The sequence below is a fragment of the Brienomyrus brachyistius genome, chromosome 18, assembly GCF_023856365.1.
Source record: "Brienomyrus brachyistius isolate T26 chromosome 18, BBRACH_0.4, whole genome shotgun sequence".
Taxonomy (NCBI): domain Eukaryota; kingdom Metazoa; phylum Chordata; class Actinopteri; order Osteoglossiformes; family Mormyridae; genus Brienomyrus; species Brienomyrus brachyistius.
Window position 1 is genome coordinate 10,380,894 of NC_064550.1, and position 23,412 is coordinate 10,404,305.

At 43.4% G+C, this 23,412-nt stretch overlaps 2 protein-coding genes across 3 annotated transcripts; one reads left to right on the forward strand and one right to left on the reverse strand.

Annotated features, from left to right (window-relative positions):
• Positions 1-305: 305 nt before the first annotated feature.
• rcc1l (RCC1 like) lies at positions 306-7,340 on the forward strand. 2 transcript variants are annotated; one of them, XM_048984703.1, is made up of 12 exons: positions 306-522; positions 866-1,156; positions 1,276-1,405; positions 1,870-1,998; positions 2,177-2,243; positions 2,891-2,942; positions 3,212-3,296; positions 4,540-4,721; positions 4,832-4,919; positions 5,878-6,051; positions 6,649-6,734; positions 6,813-7,340. In XM_048984703.1, exons 2-12 carry the CDS (start codon positions 878-880, stop codon positions 6,888-6,890), a joined length of 1,350 nt encoding a protein of 449 aa, XP_048840660.1. In that variant the 5' UTR covers positions 306-522; positions 866-877; the 3' UTR covers positions 6,891-7,340. The 2 variants fall into 2 exon arrangements, with proteins under 2 accessions (XP_048840660.1, XP_048840661.1); XM_048984704.1 differs by lacking the exon at positions 5,878-6,051.
• An 82-nt stretch (positions 7,341-7,422) lies between these two features.
• Positions 7,423-22,854, reverse strand: castor2 (cytosolic arginine sensor for mTORC1 subunit 2). The gene is made up of 9 exons (XM_048984712.1): positions 22,439-22,854; positions 17,997-18,067; positions 16,959-17,152; positions 13,788-13,920; positions 12,923-13,046; positions 12,686-12,796; positions 12,262-12,344; positions 11,753-11,847; positions 7,423-11,024 (listed from the first exon to the last, which is right to left on the reverse strand). Exons 1-9 carry the CDS (start codon positions 22,549-22,551, stop codon positions 10,959-10,961), a joined length of 990 nt encoding a protein of 329 aa, XP_048840669.1. The 5' UTR covers positions 22,552-22,854; the 3' UTR covers positions 7,423-10,958.
• Positions 22,855-23,412: the final 558 nt, after the last annotated feature.

Consider the following 23,412-nt stretch of genomic DNA (forward strand, 5'->3'; position numbering starts at 1 on the left):
GTGCACGGATTTCCTTCCCTATACAAGAATATCCATGTAAGTGAACTTACAAATTACGTAAAAAGCAGTCTCACTGGACATAAAATACGTTTCGAGTATATATTTTTTAATTTTGGTATAACCTATCGTTGCGTAAAGCTTAGGAAATTAGCTCATATTTTTATGAAACGTTTTCCTGAACACATATTCACATAATTGCTAAATAGATATTTTCGAAATATTGCAATACACTACGTTTCCCAAGAAAACTATAACCGGAAATTACGTGTGTCATACGCCGCATAAGGTTAGAGGTCAGAGTGTGACTAAAGGTTAGTCTCATGGCGCCCAACATTGTCAAACATGGTAGTGCCTTTTTCAAACTACACAAAGCTTTGACATTGCATATGTATTATTATAACCAAGTACTCTAACTACTCTGTTTATGTCAAGAAACCATGAAGAATTTGAGCTATCTGTGAAGTTTGTTATATCTGGATTTATTTTGTAAAACATAATTCTGAGCGTTAACTGCTTTACTCGGTAAGTACTTTATAATAAACCGATTTAATTTACTTTGCGGTTATTACTCCAAATGAGTCATAATATAACCGGACATCGTTATGAATATTTGAAGATTACTATCTGTGATTCGCTAGCTTAACATTTCATAAAACACTGATAGTGCTCATAGCGAATTAATACAGTTCATAGACGTCGTACATTGAACTACGTCGTACATTATGTTAGGTCTGACTGAGTTGACCAGCTGTGTATCATTGTGGCTTATCGAAACGTCTAAGATTTATTTTTTTTTCTTGGAAGCTCAACCTCGGTCTTTCTAACTGGCAAACTAATCTATTTGTTTTTTCATGCATTTTTGCAGGCTGTCTGTTAAATGGCCCTGGTCCGTCTTCGAAAACTAGGTTTGCTTCGTCTTAAAAATCATGCATGTGAGTCTCGCAGCGCGGCGTCAAAGGCCCAAACGAAGGAATCTGAATTGGGGCCAATATTCCAGTATGTGGGACAACACCGAAAGCCCAAAGACAAAGTCTTCGTCTGGGGATTCAGCTACACGGGGGCACTTGGAATTCCTAGTTTTGTGATTCCGGACAGTGGGAGAAAAAAACGCCGGAAATATCAGTTTACCCCGTATCGGCTTGACACCGCAGAGCAGGTGCTGTAGATGCCGCCTAGAGAATCATATGCTGCCTAATATCGAAGTCTAATAAATAGACTGACACCATGCTTAACACATCACATTTCTTTAGTGTCTTGTGTCCTGTTTGCCCACAGATTTCATCAGCAGCCTGTGGTTATGGGTTCACGCTGCTGTCCTCTAGAACTCGAGACGTTACAAAGTTGTGGGGAATGGGCCTCAATAAGGACTCCCAGTTGGGTTTCCAGTGTTCCCGCCATGACCGAGGTGAGCATCCCCTCCTTTCTTTTTAACCGTCTACGGCTCCTCCAATGTCACTTACAGGCAGTCCCTGGCTTAAGAATGTCCGACCTACGCACAATTTCTACTCACTAACATAAAGTGTATTATATTACAAATTCAGGTTAAATATAATGGTTCATAATAACGAACACACGCATAAGTTCGTGGTGCTCATGAAAACATTGTGCGGCTTCAGCTGTTCATCAGCTCGAGGTACAGTCCTGTATGTAACTTATTGCTGTATAATAATAATAATTATCATTTACTGCATTATTATGTACTGTGTTGTTATTGCTCTGACTTTCCTACAAATCTGACTTAAAGACAGATTTAGGGAGCGGATCTCCTTCATAACCTGGATGGAAACCCGAAGTTAAATTTAACAGATTACCTGGTTTGCGGCGAAGTCAGAATGCAGGTGCAGTTCTTTCCCTCTCCTTGGTCCCCAGAGAAAAGCTATGACTATGTTCTGGAGCCTTCCCCGGTGCACCTTCCCTTGGCCAGGCCGCAGGAGACGCGGGTGGTCCAGGTGGCTTGTGGGCGCGCCCACTCCCTCATTCTCACAGACTCAGAGGGCGGTAAGCCACGTGGGGGAGGGACATGTCGCAGCACACCGGGGTCTAAAAAGCCCTTTTTACTTCTTAAAAATGAGGCTTCCCTTCCTCAAGCTGTATTTGTTGTGCTAAGACAACAGAAATGTCTGTGGTCAAATGTGAAATATAAGGATCAGACAATGCTTTGTGACGTTGGTTACAGTGTTCAGCCTTGGGAACAATGCGTACGGACAGTGTGGGAGGAAAATAGTAGAGGATGAAGTTTACAGGTACGCTTTCCACGGATTCATATTTGCTGAATGTTACGCAGGTTTCTTTTTCTACACAGCTCACAGTAGAATAAGTTTACGATGTCATTTATTTCAGAAATACTTCTGTCCAAAGCAACGTGCAGTTGAAAGCAGCATTAAACAGACCCTGGTGCATTTGGGGTTAAGAGCCTTGCTCAAGGGCCCAGCGACTCTGAGATTTATGCTGGCAGGAGGATCATCCAACCTAAAGTTTTTATCGGACAGCTTCAGTATGCTGTGCATCATTTAACACAGGAAGTTTAGGCTATATGTTTTCAGTTGATGGTTAAAGTTATTTGTCTAGATTTGTGTGGCTAAGCAAAGGTCAATCAAGAGCTGATGAATGAAAATAAGACCAATGAAGAGCAGTGTGCGGCTCAGTGGGATAAGCCTCTGTGCCAGTGATCAGAAGGTCGCCGGATTGAGCCCGACCTCGGCATGGGTGCTTGAGCGAGGCCCTTAACCCCCCCTTCTCTGGGTGCCATGACATGTTGACTGTCCTTCCATTATAATATTATCTATGTCTGTCAACTGTGGTCTGACATGCCTGCCACACTTAGAAAGTTACCTTCTGAGGAAAGGTATTGTTCTGATTGACAAATGATAATCTTTTGTTTCCCTCCCAGTGGAAGCCATGTCATTCACAAGATTGAAGGTTTTGACAGTCGGGTCACTCAGGTGCGTACTTTAGTGCTTAGACTCACGGAGCGTTTGTGGACTAGAATTGTCAAACGTTGTCTAAATTATGTTTAGTATATTATTTTTTCCCTAGTTCTTGAATATTATTACAAAATGTAACTCTGCGAATCAAAAGTGTAATTGATAGTTTATAAAATACTGCAGGAAGAATGTATTAAAGGGTCTGTAACAGGCTTGCTTTTTCAAATGTAGTTTCAAAACGGTACCACAGTTAGAAATCCACCTGTGATGCTGCCCTTCTCCTCTAGGTGGCGTGTGGGCAGGACCACAGCTTGTTCCTGACTGAGACGGGCAGAGTGTACGCCTGCGGATGGGGGGCAGATGGACAGACAGGTCTGCTGATGTTCACATATGACAGGCATCCCTGAATACCAGTGAATACCATGAATTAATGTTACTTTTATATAGCGCTTTTCAAAACACCCAAAGCAATGGGGAGTCACTTCTATCATCCACCTGGTTGCCAGTACGCTCACCACACAGTAGCTACGGTGGTGAATGCACCAGTTAGATATATGGGATGATTAGGAGGCTGGACTTGAATGAGCCACAATGGGCAATTTCAGCCAGGGCATCGGGGTACCACCTCTACTCTTTCAAAAGATGCCCAGAGATCCTTTATGATCTCAGAGAGGCGGGAGCTCAGTTTTAAGTATCATCCAGAGGACGGCACTATTTTTACAGCACACTGTCCCCGTCACTGCGCTTGGGCATTGGGATTCACACAGACCACAGCATGGGCTCCCCCTGCTGGTCATATTTCCTCCAGCAGCAACCCAGCTTTCCTAGTTGGTCTCCCATCCAAGTGCTAGCCAGCCCCGGACCTGCTTAGCTTCAGGTAGATTACCTGGTGGTACGGCTGCTGACAACTAAGATGCTGGTTGTCCAGTCTATAGACCAGAAAGAAAGTGTTTTGTTCTTTAGCATTTATCTGCACTGATGCTTAATGTCATCTTTCATCTTAGCTCACAACCCGGGTTTGAGTCTCCGCCTGGGTCACATGTGTGTGGAGTTTGCATGTTCTCCCCATGTCGTCGTGGGGTTTCCTCCGGGTACTCCGGTTTCCCCCCACAGTCCAAAAACATGCTGATGCTAATTGGAGTTACTAAATTGCCGATGGGAGTGTGTGCGAGTGTGCCCTGCGATGGGCTGGCCTCCCATCCTGGGTTGTTCCCTGCCTCGTGCCCATTGCTTCCGGGATAGGCTCCGGACCCCCCACGACCCAGTAGGATAAGCGGTTTGGAAAATGGATGGATGGACCTTAGCTCACAGTAGCTGATCAGAAATAATGTCAATATTTGTAGCTAGAAATCTTGTGTTTTCAGATGGGACTCGAATAATAAAGTGGAAAACTGTTGACACACGACAACAAAATGCTTCCTCTGCTTTTAACCCATATGTGACACAGCAACAAAAAGATATTAGTTATTGCCCGGAGAACAACACCTTGTTGGTCAGGGATTTGAACCAACGACCTTCCAATAACAAGCACTCGTCCCTAACCATTAGGCCACCACTGCCCATTGGTGTTTGTGTTAGCAGAAGATGTTTATAATGGCTCTGTGTACATCGGCAGGACTAGGAAGTTACGACATGGCATCCCGGCCTGTGCCTGTCGCGGGGGACCTGGCTGGGGTGAGGGTGCGGCAGGTAACTTCTTACGGGGACTGCAGCCTGGCCGTGTCGCAGGGCGGCGAGCTCTTCGGATGGGGGAACTCTGAGTACCTGCAGCTGTCCGCCGTTACGGAAGCAATGCAGGTAAAAGCCTCAGCAGACGTTACGGGTCACTGGGCCAAGAAAACCCTTAACTGGCCTGCATAGGACACGAGGTGGGTTTTAACACTTTACTTTCCTTTGCTTCTCGTCAGATAAACTCTCCACAGCACCTCCCCGTGGAGGAGGCGGGCAAGGTGCAGCAGGCCGCCTGCGGGGGGACTCAGGTGGCTGTACTGAACGGTGAGATCAGGGTAGTCGGACCCGGGGACCGAACCATCAACCAGAATCGGAATCTTTATCATTCACCATATACCAAGTGTACAAGGGATTCCTCTTGGTGCAAGTGTGAACCAGAGGTGGAAAGTTCCGATCCAGAAAGGACAAATCCAGCTCAAGGTTTTGTTTCAACCAACCAGTTGTGCATAAAGAGTCACAGTCACGGAGTATCTAGCTGGTTGGTTGGAACAAAATCTTGATCTGGATTTGTGCTTTCTGGACCCAAACTCACCATCTGTGTCAACATAACGTCAGTCCAATACTACAGAATGAGATGATGTACAAAATACACGGTAAAAGATTAAAAAATATATATAAAAGAGACTATACACAACAAAAACTGCAAATAGTGTAAGGAGTTAATGAATTTCCCCAAGAGTGATTGGTTTTGTTAAAGTGCATCTGTGTATATGTGTACTGACTGCAGTAGTGGAACAGGGAAAGGTTGTTATTCAGGATCATGGCATGGAATAGGAAGGACAGTAGGAGTGTGCATTACAATGCTACATTAAAGTTCATTTGCAGCGGTTAAAGCAGAGGAATATCAGAGGGGTTCTTGTTTAGAAGGATTACAGCCTGAGAGAAACCTCTGTGGAGGTGCTGGCTTGTCCACGTCTTTAGGGCTCTCTCTGTCGGCTGAGGTGGGAGACCTTGGAACAGAGTGGCTAGGGTGCGAGGGCTTGTTTAAATGGTCTTTTTCTTCGTCCACTGGCATTTAGCCCAGACTGCCTTAAATCTGACAAGATATCCGGCTAAGCAAGAAATCCTGCTTCGTGATACAGCCCCCTGGTGTAATACTTATTTCGCATTAGGGGTTTCACTTTAGTTATGGTTTTGTGCAGATTAAGACCACGCCCCTTTTTGTGTGTGTTTGGTTCATGTGTCGGGTCACAATAACGTCGAAGTTCCTGTCTTGCCTCAGACAAGGGGGAGGTGTTTGTCTGGGGCTACGGCATTCTGGGAAAAGGGCCGAATCTGTCGGAGTCCAAGACGCCAGAAGTGGTCCCGCCCACGCTGTTCGGGCGCTCGGAGTTTAACCCTTCGGTGCGAGTCACTCAGATCCGATGCGGGCTCCATCACTTTGCAGCCGTCACAGGTAAATCAGTTTCATCACAGTTCATCTTTAAAAGCACCTGTGTCTCCTGCTTAATGCAGCAAGATCACAGGTAATATTTTTGATTGCGTTACCAAAAAAAAAAAGACTTTTGTACTGAAACCCAGTACTGACAATCAAAGCCCTGGGTTATGCTGTGAAACCATTGCTTACAGCATGACGTTTTTATTTTTACTATACGCGTTGAAAAGTACCTTTTCCAAAGGTTACAAAGAGGCCTTTGTGAACCTTAAGATGGAAAAAGTTTCACAAACCACTAGACTGCTGGTCCAGCTCAATAAGGCGGAGACACCAACATGGCTATCAGCAGCCGTGGAGTAAATGAGAGCGGTAGCATGCGTGTGATGTCGCCGTTGAGGGCGTTTCTCAGTGCCACCTGCTTCCAGATGACCCCAGGTGTGTAATGGTGTGGAACCACATCTATCTGCACAGGCGTCTTCTTTGTTTCAAACAATAAAGAGGCAGCAGTTTGGCGTGAACTTGTTTGGCGAGAATGTAACCGAGCTCAAAGTGAACAAACCACGGTGCGTGTGCATGTGAGGCTGGTATGGGCCCTGAGAGGAATGTGCTTTGTTTCAGATAAAGGCGAGCTCTTTGTTTGGGGCAAGAATGTGAGAGGTTGCCTGGGAATCGGCAAGGCGGATGACCAGTTCTTTCCATGGCGGGTAAGGGCTGGACCGTGCACAATTGTAATGTTCTTATAAAGCAGAATTATTAAGGCATGCCGTCGTTCCATGTTCCAGGTGACGGTGCCAGGCCATGTGCTGGATGTGGCATGCGGGGTTGATCATACGGTGGCACTGGTCAAGTCCCTGATGTGAGCAGGCCCAGACATGAGACGGCCCTTAAGCCGGTTTGTCAGGCACCGCCTCCAGAGCTTTCCATGAGGCTGACCTTCGACCTTTCCATCGAAGCCGTCCTCAAGACTTAAGAGCATCTGAAGTCGCATAACGGCGCGTATTGCAATGGTGTACGTGACATTTCGGTGAACGCCATAGATGGAATTTTTTATTACAGATTCTGAAGTGGTCACAGAGGGGTAGGATGGGTTGAAGGGGAATCTAGGATGCAAGTCTGTCAAACAGATACTTTAATATCAGCAGCTGCTGACACCTTCTTTAGTCCACACAACCCACTGGAGAACAATGCGCAAAAGCCGGTCTGTAGCACGTTTCATGCACTGTACTGCTTTGCTCCCTAAACTTAAATATGACATGAATATAAACTAAAAAATGCGATAAAACGTTGATATGAGTTATATTGACCTACAATTATAGAAAGTAGTGCAATCTATGTATACATCTTATAATGCAGAATGCTTCTCGACACTGATGAAAGGACACTGCACCCAGATTGACAGATTAAAGTACTTTATTTTTTTTTTTTAATTTGCCACACTTGATGTACCAATTTGCTTTTAATTATTTCACAATTCTGATCTGAAAATGCAAAACCATTTAACTTTTGGTGATGGGAAGAGGTTTCAAAAAGGGGGGAAAATAAAATAAAAACCCACAGACAAAATACACTTGAACACGCGACTCGGGTCAGCCAGTCGTGAGCGGGGCACAGCACAGAAACCGTCTTAAGGGATAGTCACTTTGATCATACATTCAAAACGTAGCAGCTTTAGTTCATTAGTTCACAGCCCCCGTACAGACATACTATCTTGAAATGAATTGCATGATTAACGCTTACAGGAAGAATGTTCTACAGTTGCAATATAAGGGGCTGGGGACGAGTTATAAAAATTGGCCAAGATTTAAATCAGATTCCTGGCTTGAAAGCTATAGATTTTACCCTCGTATTCCAACATTGAATTCTAACAAACATGAAAATTATTGGGGGGGGCGCTTCACAAGAAACCTACAAGCCTGGAGTATTTAAGCCCCTTAAAAAATAACCATGATCCTTTATATTCAAAAAAAGTAAACGGCGGGACTCGAGTTACGTCGCAAACTTGCAGTTTAGTCTGAGGCTCAGGAACATCTGGCGATGGGCGAAGTTGCATAACGTCCACTGAGCAACATCTTTTAGGTTCCAATTCTCAACAACTGTTTAATTTTATCAAAACGATGTGGGAATCAACACCTTCAAACAGTCATTCAACCTGTGTTCCATTTGACCCAAAGTAAATGAGAGACACCAGTCACGGTCTAAATCACCTCATGCACCGTGACTGATCGGGCCACCGGATTCTAGCTCACTGTAAACTTAGTCACATTATTCTGGGAAACATGTAAAACAGACCTTAAGTCCTGCTTTAGCTTATTAAAAGGATTGACGTTTTAGAAGCAAAACATCGAGCACGTGAAGAGCAGCCATACATTGTATGTGCTCAGTGCTACACAAGGGTTAGGGACAACTTCACCATCCGTGACTCATCTGACTCTGCACTCAGCTTGGAACAAAAAAAAATTTAAAAAAAGTGGATGAACTAACTTGCTGCCCATAATTGTTCTGCAGTTACCTAAAAATGAAACAGGATCGTCCCTGAAATTCAGCACTACCAGATATTAACCACGGATTACCGCAGTTAGTTAATAAGGACGTAAGACCAAAAGTTCATGTCATGAATTCATACTAATTTCCATTTTCAAGTCGACTCATAAGGACTATGGTCCATCCACCCTAATCCTGGGAACTTTAGGTCGTAGCACAGTCTGTAGCCACTTGATCATTTAGTGCAAAAAAAGTTGCACTGGAACCGAAAAAAAAGCGAACGTACAAAAGACTTGAGCCGACCTTAATGACGGTGTCGCTTGTAACAGTGGCAAGACAGTGGACCGTGTTTCAGTTTTACTCGGTTTAGTTAAATACATGAACTCTATGCTGGGGAAAAAAAGAAAATAAAAATCAGCTTCTACATACAACCCACAAAAAGTTTATGAACTGCAATTGTTTTATCAACAAGGAACGCATGCTTCAATTCTCACTCCAGTTTAGGTTTTGGTGTCAGTAAAGTTACACAACATACCCAGGAAAAACAATGGAACATCACAAGGCATAGAAGGGGGGGGGGTCCAAAACAACAAAGACCTGTGCTATTCCAGAACAATCGAGAAAGTTTACCTTTTCCTAAAAAGGGTAACAAGACCACTCATTTACTCATCAGGCCTACAGAGATGAACCTAGATGTTCAGTGGCAGAAAGTCTCACATGGAAAGCTAAATAACGTTAAGCAAGCTGAACTGTGTGAGAAGACTAACCAAAAATTAACCCCATCCTACATTAAAAGTACCTCGTCTCCCTAAAAAACATTGTGTGCAAAACAAACGCGGCAAGACGAGAAAGTGGGGTGAAATGGATTCCCAAAATGCACCTCAAGCTCAAAACAAGTTTTTTTTTTTTTTTTTTTTTAAATCCTTGGGATAAACATCACCCATGAATCTAACACTGATGTAAATGGCTTCCTAGAACAAGTCGGTTTGGTGTAGAGAAATGCCACAACCAATCCTCCGAGAAGAAAAGCAACCCAACAATCCTTGCCTCATGAGCTACCTTCCTGGACACCAAATTACACTTAGTTTTCACATTAGCAGCTCCACGGGACCGTAAAGTGCAGACTGGGGGGGGGTTAAGGCCTAAAAACAGGGACAACGTTGCATAATGTACCTGACATTCCACATGATCCCACCACATCTGATGATCTGACTGAACATCTCCAACCCTATCCATCCAATACTGGAACAGCTAGTTTGGTAAAAAAATCAAGGTGTGGTGTGGGTTTCTTTCGTTTGTCTTGCAACAAATAATTTCCTTTGTATTAATGGCAGAGAAAGCAATGTCTCTGGGGGGTTGGGGGGGGGGGGGGCGGTGAACAGACAGCAGTTGTGCAAGACCTGCTGCAAATGAGTGAGTCTCTCACGACTGCGACCAAGGTGAACACAACCGTTAGCTAAGCCAAGGGCTCCAAGCAGACTGAACGCTGACCAATACTGTTGTGCTTGCCGTCAGTTTTCAGTTTGCACACTGAAAGGACTCAACTTAATCCCCAGTCAGCTAAAAATACACACAATGAAAGCACTGTATAGACAATTCACTGGTCTGATAAATAACCTCGTTGGCAAAAAAAAAAAGATGCAATTTGTATTGAATGTCTAACAGCCACCTTCAGATATAGCTTAAATAACTACAACATATTGCTGAAACAAGATTGCATACTTTGTGGAAAGGAACTATTGTATTAGCAACTATAGTAATCAATCACTGTACAGTGAACGCAAATAAATCCATATACTGTAAGACAGCTTATTCAATGTTGAGAGGCCAAACCTCACCACGGTAAATACCACCACCTTATTCTCTCCTGTAGTTGCACCTTAAAACAGCTTTAGGCAAGGCATCGGTTTAGGCTCAAAGCATCATGGCACTGTATACGAGGGGAGATTCAAAAAGAAAACAACACTAAACACATAAACCATGCCAGAGATTCTTTTTGTGCAGAGTCGTTTTCCTTAAGATAATGCAAGAGAAGATATAACAAGGTTTTTGATGCATGAACAGCTCAGATTGCCAAATTAAAGCAACCCAGCAGTTGGGGCCAAATAGAGGTGGTTGGGGGGGCAGCAAGAGGATAGCCAACAAAATGTTTCAGGAGCTGGTATAAAATTTCGGGCTTGGGATTTAGCAGATCCCGCTGGCATGGTCACAAAAGACGACAGGAAATGCTCTATGATCACAGAACTAAACCTATGGGATGGGGGTGTTGGCACAGTCTCTGAGAACAGAACACAGAATATTTGGGCTCATTGCAGACTGAGTCTCCCCTCCCCTCCCCCCCCCAGCAGTCCACAGGTAAGATCTTGGCACTTTTGAGTTTGACGTTATCTGACGGTAACTTGACATGTCAGCGAGGACGAGAGACACCAGTCCCACGGCTCCGCCCTTCACTGTCCTGTGCTCTCATTGGTCCGCAAAGCTCCAATCACACTCTGGATATTCTCTTCGGGGACCTGGTAAAGGAGCGAGGGGGCGGGGCATTAGGGAACACGAACCATCTACGAGCAGCGTCAGCTATGGAAGCGAACGATGACATTCTCACTAACAAGATCTATGCACGCAAGTCGTGCACTAGCCACTGAAAGATAAAACTGAAGTAGCGACAAAATATTTAATAGCTTATAAAACACCAGCACTGCACCACGAACACGAGCCTTCCATCTCGCCACACTGCAGGTCACATGGTGCGGCCTACAGCTACGAGCCAACGCACCTCCGCCGGGTTAAACCACATGGCAAACAATTACCATTTTTTTTCCCCCGTCAGTGCTGAAACTTTGGTTACAGTTCAGATTTGTGGTCTTAAGTCTGTGCAGTGCTCTGCATAAGCACATTTAGCTGGCTTAGCCAATCTGAGCACTCAAGAATTCTTCTAATACTTTACTATGCCTAATGGTCTATTTCTTAGGGTAATTACATGAAAGGAATTTAAAAAGAAGAAAACAAATCCCTGTAATAGAATGTACTGGAAACTGGTGTTAATGGGAGAAGCAGCATGTTTAGTCTGGGGGTGTGTGACTACCTTCTAGCCCCAGAACGGAAATCCAATACCGATTAACCTTAAATGACAATGCTTTACGGTTCACGGGGGCACAAGTAGGTCTGCGTTCATCTGAAGTGCCAAGAGGGAACTCTTTAGGATCCAAACGAAACCCTTTGTTCCGGGCGACGGCGAACTCACCAAAGCGTGGTCGAATTTAAAGGTACTGATGTAGTAGGCTGGAATGTCAGCAGTAGCCAGAGGTTCAGATATTTGAGCCACAATGCCACACTCATCTGTCAGCACCAAAAGCAAGGATGGGAAACGTTACACAGCCACATGTGGATGCAGAGCTTACTTCTGTATAACAAAACACTAAAAACCATTCAGATTTTACATCACATCTATGCTTTAATAGGGTTCTTAGTCGCAGTTGAAATTAAGGGCCTTCTTCAAAAGGTCCAAGGCTAAAAAAATAAATGAAAAAAAATTACACTGCTGACCACTGGATTTTGAACCAGTGACCTTCCGATCATGGGCAGAATCCGAACCAACCAAATCAAATAACGTTCCGCCCAATCAGCATCACTTGTATACATTCCAGCACTAGGTCTGCCCAGTCCCTTTGCACAGATGGACAGGGGACAGTCTGATCGTTTGTGCTTGTCCACTGACTACAGAGAGACAATATCCCTGCAGGTAAGACTCACCAAATCCAAGTGGTTGCCCTCCGATGCGAACCATCTTCCACAGCTCTCCTGAGGCACTGGTGAAGAGGACATTGTTGGGAAACCTGGAGCATCACAAAAGTGACAGGTTGAGGACAAACCGTCCAAACTGATTCTCAGCAGCCCTCACAATTGATGATGGCCATTCTTAGTTGTCCAGAAGCAGCGTTTCCCAATCCGCTCCTTGGGGTCCTGCAGACAGTCCACGTTTCTGCTAAATTGCAAAATTGTGGACTATCTGGGAGGGAGCAAAAATGTGGACTGTCTGCGGGTCCCAGAAACACAGACTGGGAAATAAAAAATTATGCAGAATGTCCATTCAATCTACGGGTCACATTAGCTACAGGTCAGAAAAGATGAAGGGACAAGAAAGGGAAATAATGAAGCAAAGCAGTTTATATGCCACCTTCGGGTCATCTGCTCATCCATGACCAGAGAGATGTAGCCTTCAATCAGGGAGAAGGAGAAGAAACGAATGTGCCCAGAATCATCACTGGCTCCTGCAGGCTCCTTAACTCTAAAGTGTCAAAGGATGGAATGATTAGTTGCAATAACTACAAATGTAGGCTTTTCTACTAAGATAAGATCTAAGAATCTTAGCTTTATACTATAGATACATGTCAGCAGATGGAGGGACACTTACCCACTGGAATAGAACATGACATCCATTAGCAGAGTGGCCACGGACGGTAGGGTATCGGGGTTCAGGCTGGTCACACAGAACATGTTGCTGGGGCTGGACAGGGGGTGGATGATTGGGCGCTGGACTGGAGACGAGACACCATGTTTGGCGCATAAGAGAATGTACTGCCAAGAGGGACTGACTGAAGTCGCTGGGGTGGAGTTTAAGGTGCTAGCACCGAATCAGAAAATGAAAACTTAAAGTTAAATCAGCGCTCCCATAGCTCAACAAGCAGAGCATTCTATTACCAACCTGAAGGCTGTGGGTTCAAAACCGAGGGAGTACTTTAACTGTAACCCTTCCCTCTAGTGCAAGTCAATTTGGGGCTGCCCAGCTATGCAGAGTTTAAGTACAGTGCTAATTTGAAACACTTCATAGCCCTTCAGTATCATCTCAGTATTAGAGTCAGCTATGTTGAAGCTAAGGTAGCTCTGATGCCGAGATACTACTGAAGGGACTGATTATCTGTATCAGGTGTGTTGAATTTGGGCGGGACCCAACCTCTGCAGGGGGGGTAGATCTGCAGGAGCTGGGTTAGGCAGCCCTGGGGCCTGTACTACTGGCTTTTGGGGGTAACTTGTCGGATTTAAGGTAGTCTGAGCAACATGTAAATCAACGAATATATAGTCCATTTAAAACTGTGGTACCTTAAATCCGACAAGTTACCCCGATAATCCAGTAACCCCGCTTCGTAGTACATACAGGCCACGGATCTATATGACCTGTTGGTCAGTTTACCAGGACACATACATTGCATAGGTATGGAAAGTACAGCTATCATGTTGATCAATGATACATGACTCATACGTTATGAACTTGGCCCTACCCAATTTCGGCTTTACAAAGCCATTGGTGACCCCCAGGCTGTTGACGGCAACAGTCTCGCCATTGACCACGCGCAGAAGGGTGAACTCAGAGGACAGGGTGTGCATGACCATCGGCAGGTCTCTCTCTCTCACCTGCAGAGGCAAAAAAAAAAAAATCGAAGGCAGAAGAGCTTAAGATCCTATTCAACGAAGGATGCAGCCGACTGACTTACCGCATAGAACAAAGTGAATCGTAACAGCATTAAAACACGTTTAAATATCTTCGAGGTAAAAGCGACAGACAACTAAGAAGCCGGTGTAGTAAAAATGCTCTTGGAAAACTGAAAAACACGGAAGTAGTTAAAGGCAACTAGTGTCATATTCTGGAATAAATGTGCACAGCAGCCCAAGCTGACAAGGCACAGAATTAGCAGAGCAAAAAAAAAAAAAAAAAAAGGTGACAAGAAAATCAAAACAAATGCTGGAACACAGTACAAACATCTAAGAATATTCTGCTGGAGTTAATACATTTGGGAAAATCATACAGGGCTCACATTAAAGAAGAAACACATGCATACTTCATATGCATTTAATTATTAGTAAAGAGGCCTCGTGGGGACCATTACCAGGCTAAGAATTTTAAAGCTCATGATGGCGTAATAAAACAAATAAGGGACAAGGTGGGAAAGGTTTTCCAAATCTGGGTAGTTTCATCTTTGTATATTTGTGGAGACATTTAATGTATTGCCGCCCCGAATGATAACTGTCTGTGTGTGTGTGTGTGTGTGTGTGTGTGTGTGTGTGTGTGTGTGTGGTTGTAGTGGTGGGGGACCCCTGCCTATATCCTGCTCGTAATCGGATACCACAAAGCAGGTTGTTTGCTTGGTTTCTTTAAAGCTTGCGATTGTTTTCTGACCAAGAGCAGCTGGTGTGGGACGTAGTCACCCAATGTATGCTACAGCAAATTCCACCAAGAAGCTAATCCTCCTTATGTAACTGGGGCCAGATTGCCATCCGCTTCCATTTCTCCACCGTGAACAGGACCTGGTTTTATCAGCAGCCTGGTTCCTCCAGAAACCTTACTCACTGCCCTCAAGGCAGGCTGCAGGATAGGAAACTCTTAGCTTGATTAAGGAATTGCTTGTGCAAAGGGTCATCTATTAAAAGTTTGAAAGCCTAACGGAATCATGGAAAAACATCTGGTACAGTTTAGCCCAGATGGAATTATATTTAAGCTGATGCGGTGTGAAGGCAGACAGGTCAATCAAGCGGGGGCTGATGACAGGAGATACATGTTTGGTGCTGCTGAAATTCTCTTTTTTTGGCCCCTTTCCGCAGATTTTGCGAAACAAAACACCCTTCCACAAACACACAGGTGATGCATGCGAAGGACATTTCGGCGAGGAATCAGTGAAGAGAGAAAAATGACTTAAGTCGGGGCTTTGAGTAACTAAACAGAAGCAGAGCTTCTCAAATCGATCCCAGCCCTGAAACTGACATCTGATTAATCAGAGTTGAAGCAGGGCGGTAAGCGCATATCCACAGAAAGGAGCCAAAAGCACGCGACAGAACAATATCGATTACTTACACTGTAAAGACTTAAACTAACTGTTTAACAAAGGAATCGATAAAGGAGGAGGAAAAAAAAAAAACTTCTTGTGATGAGATCAATACTCCATCACACAGTTGTACTTAGTTTTTATTTAACAAGTGGTGCTATGAAGTGAGAGAAACTGGAGAGACGTCTATTAGGACATCTGTGGTCAGTCACCATCAGCACGAATGAAATGGATTAAAGCAAACAGTGAGACCGGCCCAATGGTAGTGCATCTTCGAGGGCATTTGCCTGCCAGATAATGGTGATGGAAACACCCCTCCAGTTTTTGTTTATATGATATACACTGCATTCGTGCATTCTGATTTAACCTCTAACTGTATGCAGAAATTCACTCATGTAATTATACAGCCTTTATTACACACTGGGACAGTGTCTGGCTGACACGCACGAAATCCCACCAAACTTTCACTGCAACCTGCAAATATTAGCTCGTTGCCGGACAACACTGCTGGACGTTCCTTTACCTACACAGTAAAACACTTGCAGTGTACAGTACTTAAAATCGTGGCAAAGGCTTGACATTGTTCAATACTGACATTGTTTTCAGTTCCTCTTGTAACTGCACTCATTAAATGCCCCACTGCCACCTTCAATCCAAAGACCAATAATAATAATAATAATAATAATAATAATAATAATAATAATAATAATAAACCCATCCATCCATTTTCCAAACCGCTTATCCTACTGGGTCGTGGGGGGTCCGGAGCCTATCCCGGAAGCAATGGGCACGAGGCAGGGAACAACCCAGGATGGGGGGCCAGCCCATCGCAGGGCACATTCACTCACACATGCACTCCTATGGGCAATTTAGTAACTCCAATTAGCCTCAGCATGTTTTTAGACTGTGGGGGGAAACCGGAGTACCCGGAGGAAACCCCACGACGACATGGGGAGAACATGCAAACTCCACACACGTGACCCAGGCGGAGACTCAAACCCGGGTCCCAGAGGTGTGAAGCAACAGTGCTAACCACTGCACCACCATGTCACTCCAATAAATAAATAAATAAATAAATAAATAAATATTATTATTATTATTATTATTATTATTATTATTAATACAATTAGGCAAGGATACACACAATGATTACTGCCTCTCCTATACATTCTATAATCTGCTGAAATTAAAGTGAGCATTACCTCACCATAACACAAAAACATTTCACTACAACACTTGTTTTGTCACAAAGGCGAACTGAAGGAATCACTGGCATGTCTGACACCATTTACCCTCATCAAGAAGCTTCTCTGGTCTTATTTTTGAGACGACAAATTTCCATGACAGTCCAGCACAAGGATAACAGAGAAACCTGCCTTTAATCTCTTCACTGAAAAGTATGATGAAACCCTGAACGTCTGGAATTTCACGTTTACTTAGCGATTGACGTGTGAGGGCCATCAACGAGACCTCTTTCAAAACATTTGCTACATGGTGCTCCAAGCGCATTATACATCAGCTCTTTGTTGTTGTTCAGTCATTGTGACAATGTCAAATGGTACCTATGAATGAAAACAAAAGAACTGTAAACAGATAAACAGAATTCCTTCTGAAGATTAAAAAAAGACTCACCAGTATGAAGTCAGTCTGGTAGGTGGATAACATGAACACCGATATGTTGTGGTCCGCCAGAGGGGCTATCACTGACTTGGCAATTTTGGTGACCCCGATTGGCTGAGAGCTGGAGGAACTTCCACCCCCCGAAACCACGTTGAGCGCCAGCCACGTGGCCTCCGCAACGCTGAGGTGCTCCGACTCGGGCAGTTCTGAAACACGGCAAGAGGATCACGATGGGCCCCACGGATCTCATGTTTACAGCGATCTCTGATTCATAGGTGAAAGACGCCCCACTGGCTTCTTTTGCGGAATTCGGCACTCATAAGAGTTCTGAAGTTATTCTAAATTAATGAAAACATTGAGTTAATTAACATTGTGCTGAATAATTAAAACTAATAAAACAAACCTTGCTAAGCTAAAACGCTTTTATGCTCTGCCTGTTTCACATGCATCCATCTTCCTTTACGCTCAACCAAATGAGTATTAGGGCGACTACATTTTGTTACATAATTCCCCCCCCCCCCCAAAGTGCTGTACTGAAGTGTATGTCACCTTATCCCCCCCCCCATCTTTGACCTAGCACCCACTAATGAACAGATGAAGTAAACAACCACACACACAAATTCTGGTTTATCACGATAAAATAATAGCACATCAGCGTCTGCCTTGCAAAACACCATACTGCACTTTTTCTGACCAGATTTAATGGTGATTCTCAGATGATTTACTTTGGCAGAGAAAGGTACACAAACAAACAAAACAAAACTTCCTATCTGTCCAGGGTACCTGGACCGGTTCTGCAAACAGGACTTCGAGTATCCATGGTTACGAATGAGAGTCACCCTAGCAACCAGGCTAATGACACGGATTCACTCACTCAACCAAAAAAAACAAACAGTCTGGCCTTGTTAACCCGTGGCGGGAAAAGCACTGTTACCTCTACGTTAATGTACCGTCAAACAGAGAAATTCAGACAGATGGGTGACAATGGCCACATTTCCTTCTGTAGCTGCAAACCCTCAAAGTACAATGACAGATGTATAATAGACTGACCTTTGAAGCCTTCTTCGTCAACAATAATGGTGTAATCCTCCGGAGTTTCCGTCAGACTGAAGAACTTACATCTGAAGAAGAGATGAACAAGCTCACTGGACATCGCTGCACGCATGAATTAACCTGAACAGTCACGTTCTCGTTTACGCGATGCGCCCAGTGCGGAGCTGCGAAGCCGAAGCTGGAAAACCTAGATAAAAATTAAACTCAAACCCCAAAACTCCTCTGGCGGCTTGACTCAAGATACTAGCCGTCCCGTGCATTTCCGATTCCCCCCTGTGAAACATGAGAGCATGCAAAACCGACTGGATTATCACAGCCTCTTAAGAATGCGACGGTAAAAATATTACTGGGCAAATCGCGATGAGTGCGTGAGAGCCAGGCGTCGTGTAAACTTAGCCGACAAAATGTCCAGGTCAAAATTAGAATGCCAGTATTTTCATTCCACGCAATTAATATTAAGACACACAGCGGTTGAGGGAGAGTTTTTATGTTGCTCATAAAATCCAAAGCAGCGCTGAACGTGGTGAAAAGATGGGCCTTTATTTATGATACGGCTCATCCACCCACACGCTTCTTTCATTTCAGGGCAACCACGTAAAAGTGAAGACACTGGACAGCTTTAAATCTCTATTTTCCCGACAGTGCTGTGTTTCACTTAATGAGTCATTGCCCACGTGTTGCACATATTGTGCTCGTTATGCTGAATTGTTTCCCCCTTCCTGAGATTTTAGCAGCATCTTACACACGACACATTTTTAGCAATAACCAAAAGTGGATGGAACGAAGGTGAGATTCAAAGACAGGTCATGCAAAACGGCTTTAAAGGCAGTTAACGGCAACGAAATCGATCACACAGACATCTACAGCTTACTTTTAATGTACGGTTTTGGTCACGGGTAATATTTTCCTGTCTGATATTTGAAATTAACTGGGTAGAATCTGGAAATGTATTCCTCCACCCAGATTTCAATTCAGTTATTCCCCCCCCCCCTCCCCTGAGTGCCTTAGTAAACTGGTACAAGAGACCCAAGTGGAGTTTATAAATTAGTCGCACAGGTTCAGACAGACATAGGGCCTGTTTCACGAAGCAGGATTTCTTGCCCAGATAACGTGCCGGATTTAAGGTAGTCTGGGCTAAATTTAACAAGTTATCCTGCTAAGCAAGAAATCCTGCTTCGTAAAACAGGGCTCATAAGGCTAAGAGAAACCCTGCCAACATCCAAGACACACAATGGATGGACCAGAATGATTCTGGCTAAAGCAACTAACCAGAGGAAACAATCACTGTAAAACAAAGCTTTGATATTGGTGTGGGAGAACAAGCTGTCATTTCACTATTACAGAAGCCACAATCCACTTCCGCTACCAACTTCAATTACCACTGGCTGTTCTTGGAATGAGTATAATTATTAATGGGCTGTTTTAACAAAACTACTGTAAAAAAAGTTAAATAAAATGGGTCAGTTACCATATTTGTTTTATTTCCACGTCAATTTAAAAATCCTATTTATGTGCTATCTAGGAAAAATATCAAATCCTGGGTTTACAATAGAGGCAGAAAACTAAATAGGGATAAGCTTTGTTTAAGTAACCTGGGATTTTTGGGCAAGCAGACAAACAGGCAAAGAACTAAAACATCTGACAGATGGATAAACCACATCCAAAGCAAGCCAAATAAAATCTAAACACATTCTCCCTTTTACATGAATGTAAACTATTCAAAACCACCTATTCACAGAAAGCATGTATAACTTCCTCCACCGTCAATCTTCTGTGTGATTTCACACAGAAGTAAAACAACATTTTCAAAAATGTAACCGCTTAAGAGCAACACAGTTATTTAACTAGTTACACTGACATGGGGCATCCACACACTAACGCGTAGCTGACAAATGTCAGACCAGTTAGACTTAAATATAACTACGTCATTAGGAACATGCGAACCTAGTAAATTTTACATGTAGATTACGCCTTCGCTGTATGAACTATAAATAGTGAGAGGAAAACAACAATTTTGTTTTCGAGATACTAGGGAACGCCTCAAGAAAAGTGACGCAATTCCTGCAAAAATTCAGTCGTGTTCTATCATGACAGCTGACAACTGAAATGTCAGTCGATTGTCACAGGTGCTAAAATAAAACTTCAGAGTGCAACTTCACCGTTTAAGGGTTTTTAAGAAAGGGAACCAGGTGACGGTTATTTCGCCATGGTTTTTTTTATGCGAGTATTTTGGCACGGCAGCCATAATGGCCGGTAAAAAATAATCACATTTCCATTACACACCCCTGAAAAGGTACAAACATAAGCAACTGATCCCGCTGCCCTTTCCAAGCAGGTTAGGCATCTGCAATCACTTAGATATCTCAACAAATATGCAGAACTTCTGTTTTTGTTGTGGAAGGCCTGGTTCAGCATTAGACCTTCATACACCTCTCTCTCTCTCACACACCAGATGTGACACCCTCCTCACACACTAGTTGTCCGTTTCTACCCTTGAGTCTTCAAATAAACAATCAGACAGCGAGTCAGCAGAGGCACGGTATACGTCTTAACCAGTATTTTATATCGTAACGGGTCTTTCAAGCGATCGGTCCGAATGTGTCGACAGAACTCTTCCCAGATCGCTCACATTCCATAAGGATGTGAAACACTTTCCATACAGTGACTGAGTTTTGGGCTATTTCCAGCACCCAAGTCCTTAAAAAAAAAAAAAAAAAAAAAAACCTTAATTTCTTGTTCAACAACTGAAGAAAACCCAAGTACCATAATGTGATTTAAACAGGCCACTTGTGTATATATTTTACCTTTCAAGACTGCTAGGAAATGACCAGCTTAAAGCAGGCCTAGATAATTAACGTGAAAGTATGACTGAAGATACCAGAATGCTGAACCACACAGGCTGTTTCATTTCCAATTTTACTTGTCAAAACTAAAGACAAGCAAGGAAAACAGATTTACAAGCCAAGAAACATCTAATTTGAAAGCCAACTACTGACATCTGCTATTGAAAACATGAACGCCAAATCAGAGGACCAGCGCTCTATTCTCAGATGCTGGCATTAAATGTGAATGGAAAGGTGGACATAAATGCATCTCTCATTGGACGACAGGTCAGAATTCATTTTTATCAGTGCTGATGCTGCTTTCGTGCGCTTTGGAGACTGATAACAGTCAAAACGAAACCTCCTGAGATAGGCATTGACAAGCAGAAACCTGGCTGCCAAGCACCCTCATGCACAGATACCGGGCTCACACCGTGCTGACGTTAGCAAGCAGGTTTTAATTCTTATACTTAAGACCCAAAGGCTTAAAGAAAAAGATACCGAGTCTGCACTTAGAAATGCAAAAAAGGTCAAAAGACATTGATAAGTCAGGTAAGACCATTTGCCACATTACAGTTTTAAGGACCCGCACTGAATTTCGCTTAAAAATCCTCCCTCGTTCTAACAATCATTAAGATACAAGGCTTTCGTGCGACATTTTCAAAATTTCCCTACATAACTCCTGAAAAACACGACTGACATGTTCTACAGCAGTCACTTAAAAAGTTGGCTGAAGAGGCAGTAAAATATTGGCCCTTTTTGGGGGAAAAACACACGCCTGGGTTAATTAAGGCTGCTGTTTATCAGTCCGCTCGCCCCGATTTACCAAACACGTTCAGCGGTAACAAATAACATCGCCGCAGGAAGAATAACATGCCGAACAGCAACATTTTGACAATCGGATTTTTTCAACAAGACCCTTCAAGACGTTTCCTTGTGGTGTGGAGGAGCGTCTGAGTTCGGGTATTTTTCATCGACTGCAACGGCGGGGAAGCAAAGTTTTCCCCGACATGTAAGGTCTTTTAAGTTGGACCCAGAATCAGGCCTATACGGACGGGACTGGTTCACGGAGCCGCTGCAGATGGGGGGGACACTTTGTGCAACAGAGACGACAAACGCAAAGAAGCAGCGGTGTTAGTTGGCCCGTGAGAGACGGCAAAGGGGATCGGCTAGATCTACACGGACTGCGATTCGCAACACCGCCGACTATATGCTTTCTGCATCTCGGAGTGAGACGTATAAGCCGGTTCAAGTTTAATTTAACACCGCCCCCTTTGTCGGCCGTAGCGCTGTAAGCACACTTCCCTCGCGTCGACTATTTTGCAAAAAAATAAAACCCCCAAAAAAACAAAGGTACTGGGAAACAACGCAATAACAAATTAACACAAATGTAGCGGACGATTTACTTTTGGGCGTCTCATTTTCATGCAACAGCGACACAGCATGCAATACAACTGCAATAAGAATAACTTGACTCTAACAGAACATGGTTGCAAATTTAGAAAAGATATCTTTAAAAAACAATAATGGTATAAGAGAAACACAACGTGCAGTTTCTTGCTTTATTGCGTTTCTTAAATTACTACGGACTTGCATTGTTCGTAGCTAGCTACTTACCTTGTTTTACTAGGCAAGAAGGCGAGTTTAATTAATCCGTGAGTGCAAATCTGAATACCTTCCTTTGCTATACTTGCTACTTTCAGGCTGTGTTCTAAAATATGCAACTCCATCTTTTACGTCTTCTCATTTGCAGATTATCTAAAAATACATATTTATCCTTCCTTTAAAATAATAAATAAATAAATAGAAAAGGAGCTTTAAAACCTTTAAACGAAGCAGGCAGCAGGTTGAAGAGAGGGGAAAAGGAAAGTTATCGGATGAGACGAGTAGAAGACAGAAGAGCAGAGTGAAATAAAAGAAACCACAATGAGGTAAATGGGGAGGGTGAGAAGAGAAAGACTGGTGGTCCCCGTGTTTTCTCTCCGACAGGGATTGGAATAGTCCAGCAGCTGGTATCAGTGAAACAAACAACTTGCCACTCAAACGAAGGGGAGGACCAGTGGAGGGCGTCCCATACGTTCAGTGCATGATGGGACTTGTAGTTCAGCCACATTAACTTTGGGACGTTTCTAAGTAACCCATATTAAAAAAGATATGAGTGAAATGTATTTTAAACACCTCGCAGAAATGTTGCTTAAACTAATCTAATTTAAATGATAAAATTAACAAAATCATATCAAATAATTATTTGTTTTGAATAAAGCATGTTTGTTTCGAAATCTCAGTGTAGGTTTTAAAGCACAAATGGTGGAGAGCCTCATTAAAAAGGTAAAGAAAAATCAACTCGCCAGATGTACGTGGCTCTCAAAGATCAAACCAATCGTAATGAATCAACTACCCTTAATTCAATCACAGTACAAGTGGCACTTTATTGAAGATTTGTTTGAAATGCAAAAACAACCAATTGTGTGATGCAACTATATGATTAAGGCCTGAGAATAGACCAAAACATATGTCGAGCCTTTGTCATCATGATACACTCATGTGTGTTAATCAAATTTAACTAATTTCATCAGGTGAGTGATGAGCAC

Coding starts and splice junctions, on each gene's coding strand:
- rcc1l (XM_048984703.1), top strand. CDS start 878: ATGGCCCTGGTCCGTCTTCGAAAACTAGGTTTGCTTCGTCTTAAAAAT. Junction 2,943..3,211: donor TTGACAGTCGGGTCACTCAG/GTGCGTACTTTA, acceptor CTTCTCCTCTAG/GTGGCGTGTGGGCAGGACCA. Junction 6,735..6,812: donor ACCAGTTCTTTCCATGGCGG/GTAAGGGCTGGA, acceptor TCCATGTTCCAG/GTGACGGTGCCAGGCCATGT.
- castor2 (XM_048984712.1), bottom strand. CDS start 22,551: ATGGAGTTGCATATTTTAGAACACAGCCTGAAAGTAGCAAGTATAGCA. Junction 12,345..12,685: donor GATGAGCAGATGACCCGAAG/GTGGCATATAAA, acceptor GTGATGCTCCAG/GTTTCCCAACAATGTCCTCT. Junction 11,025..11,752: donor TTAAATTCGACCACGCTTTG/GTGAGTTCGCCG, acceptor CTCCTTTACCAG/GTCCCCGAAGAGAATATCCA.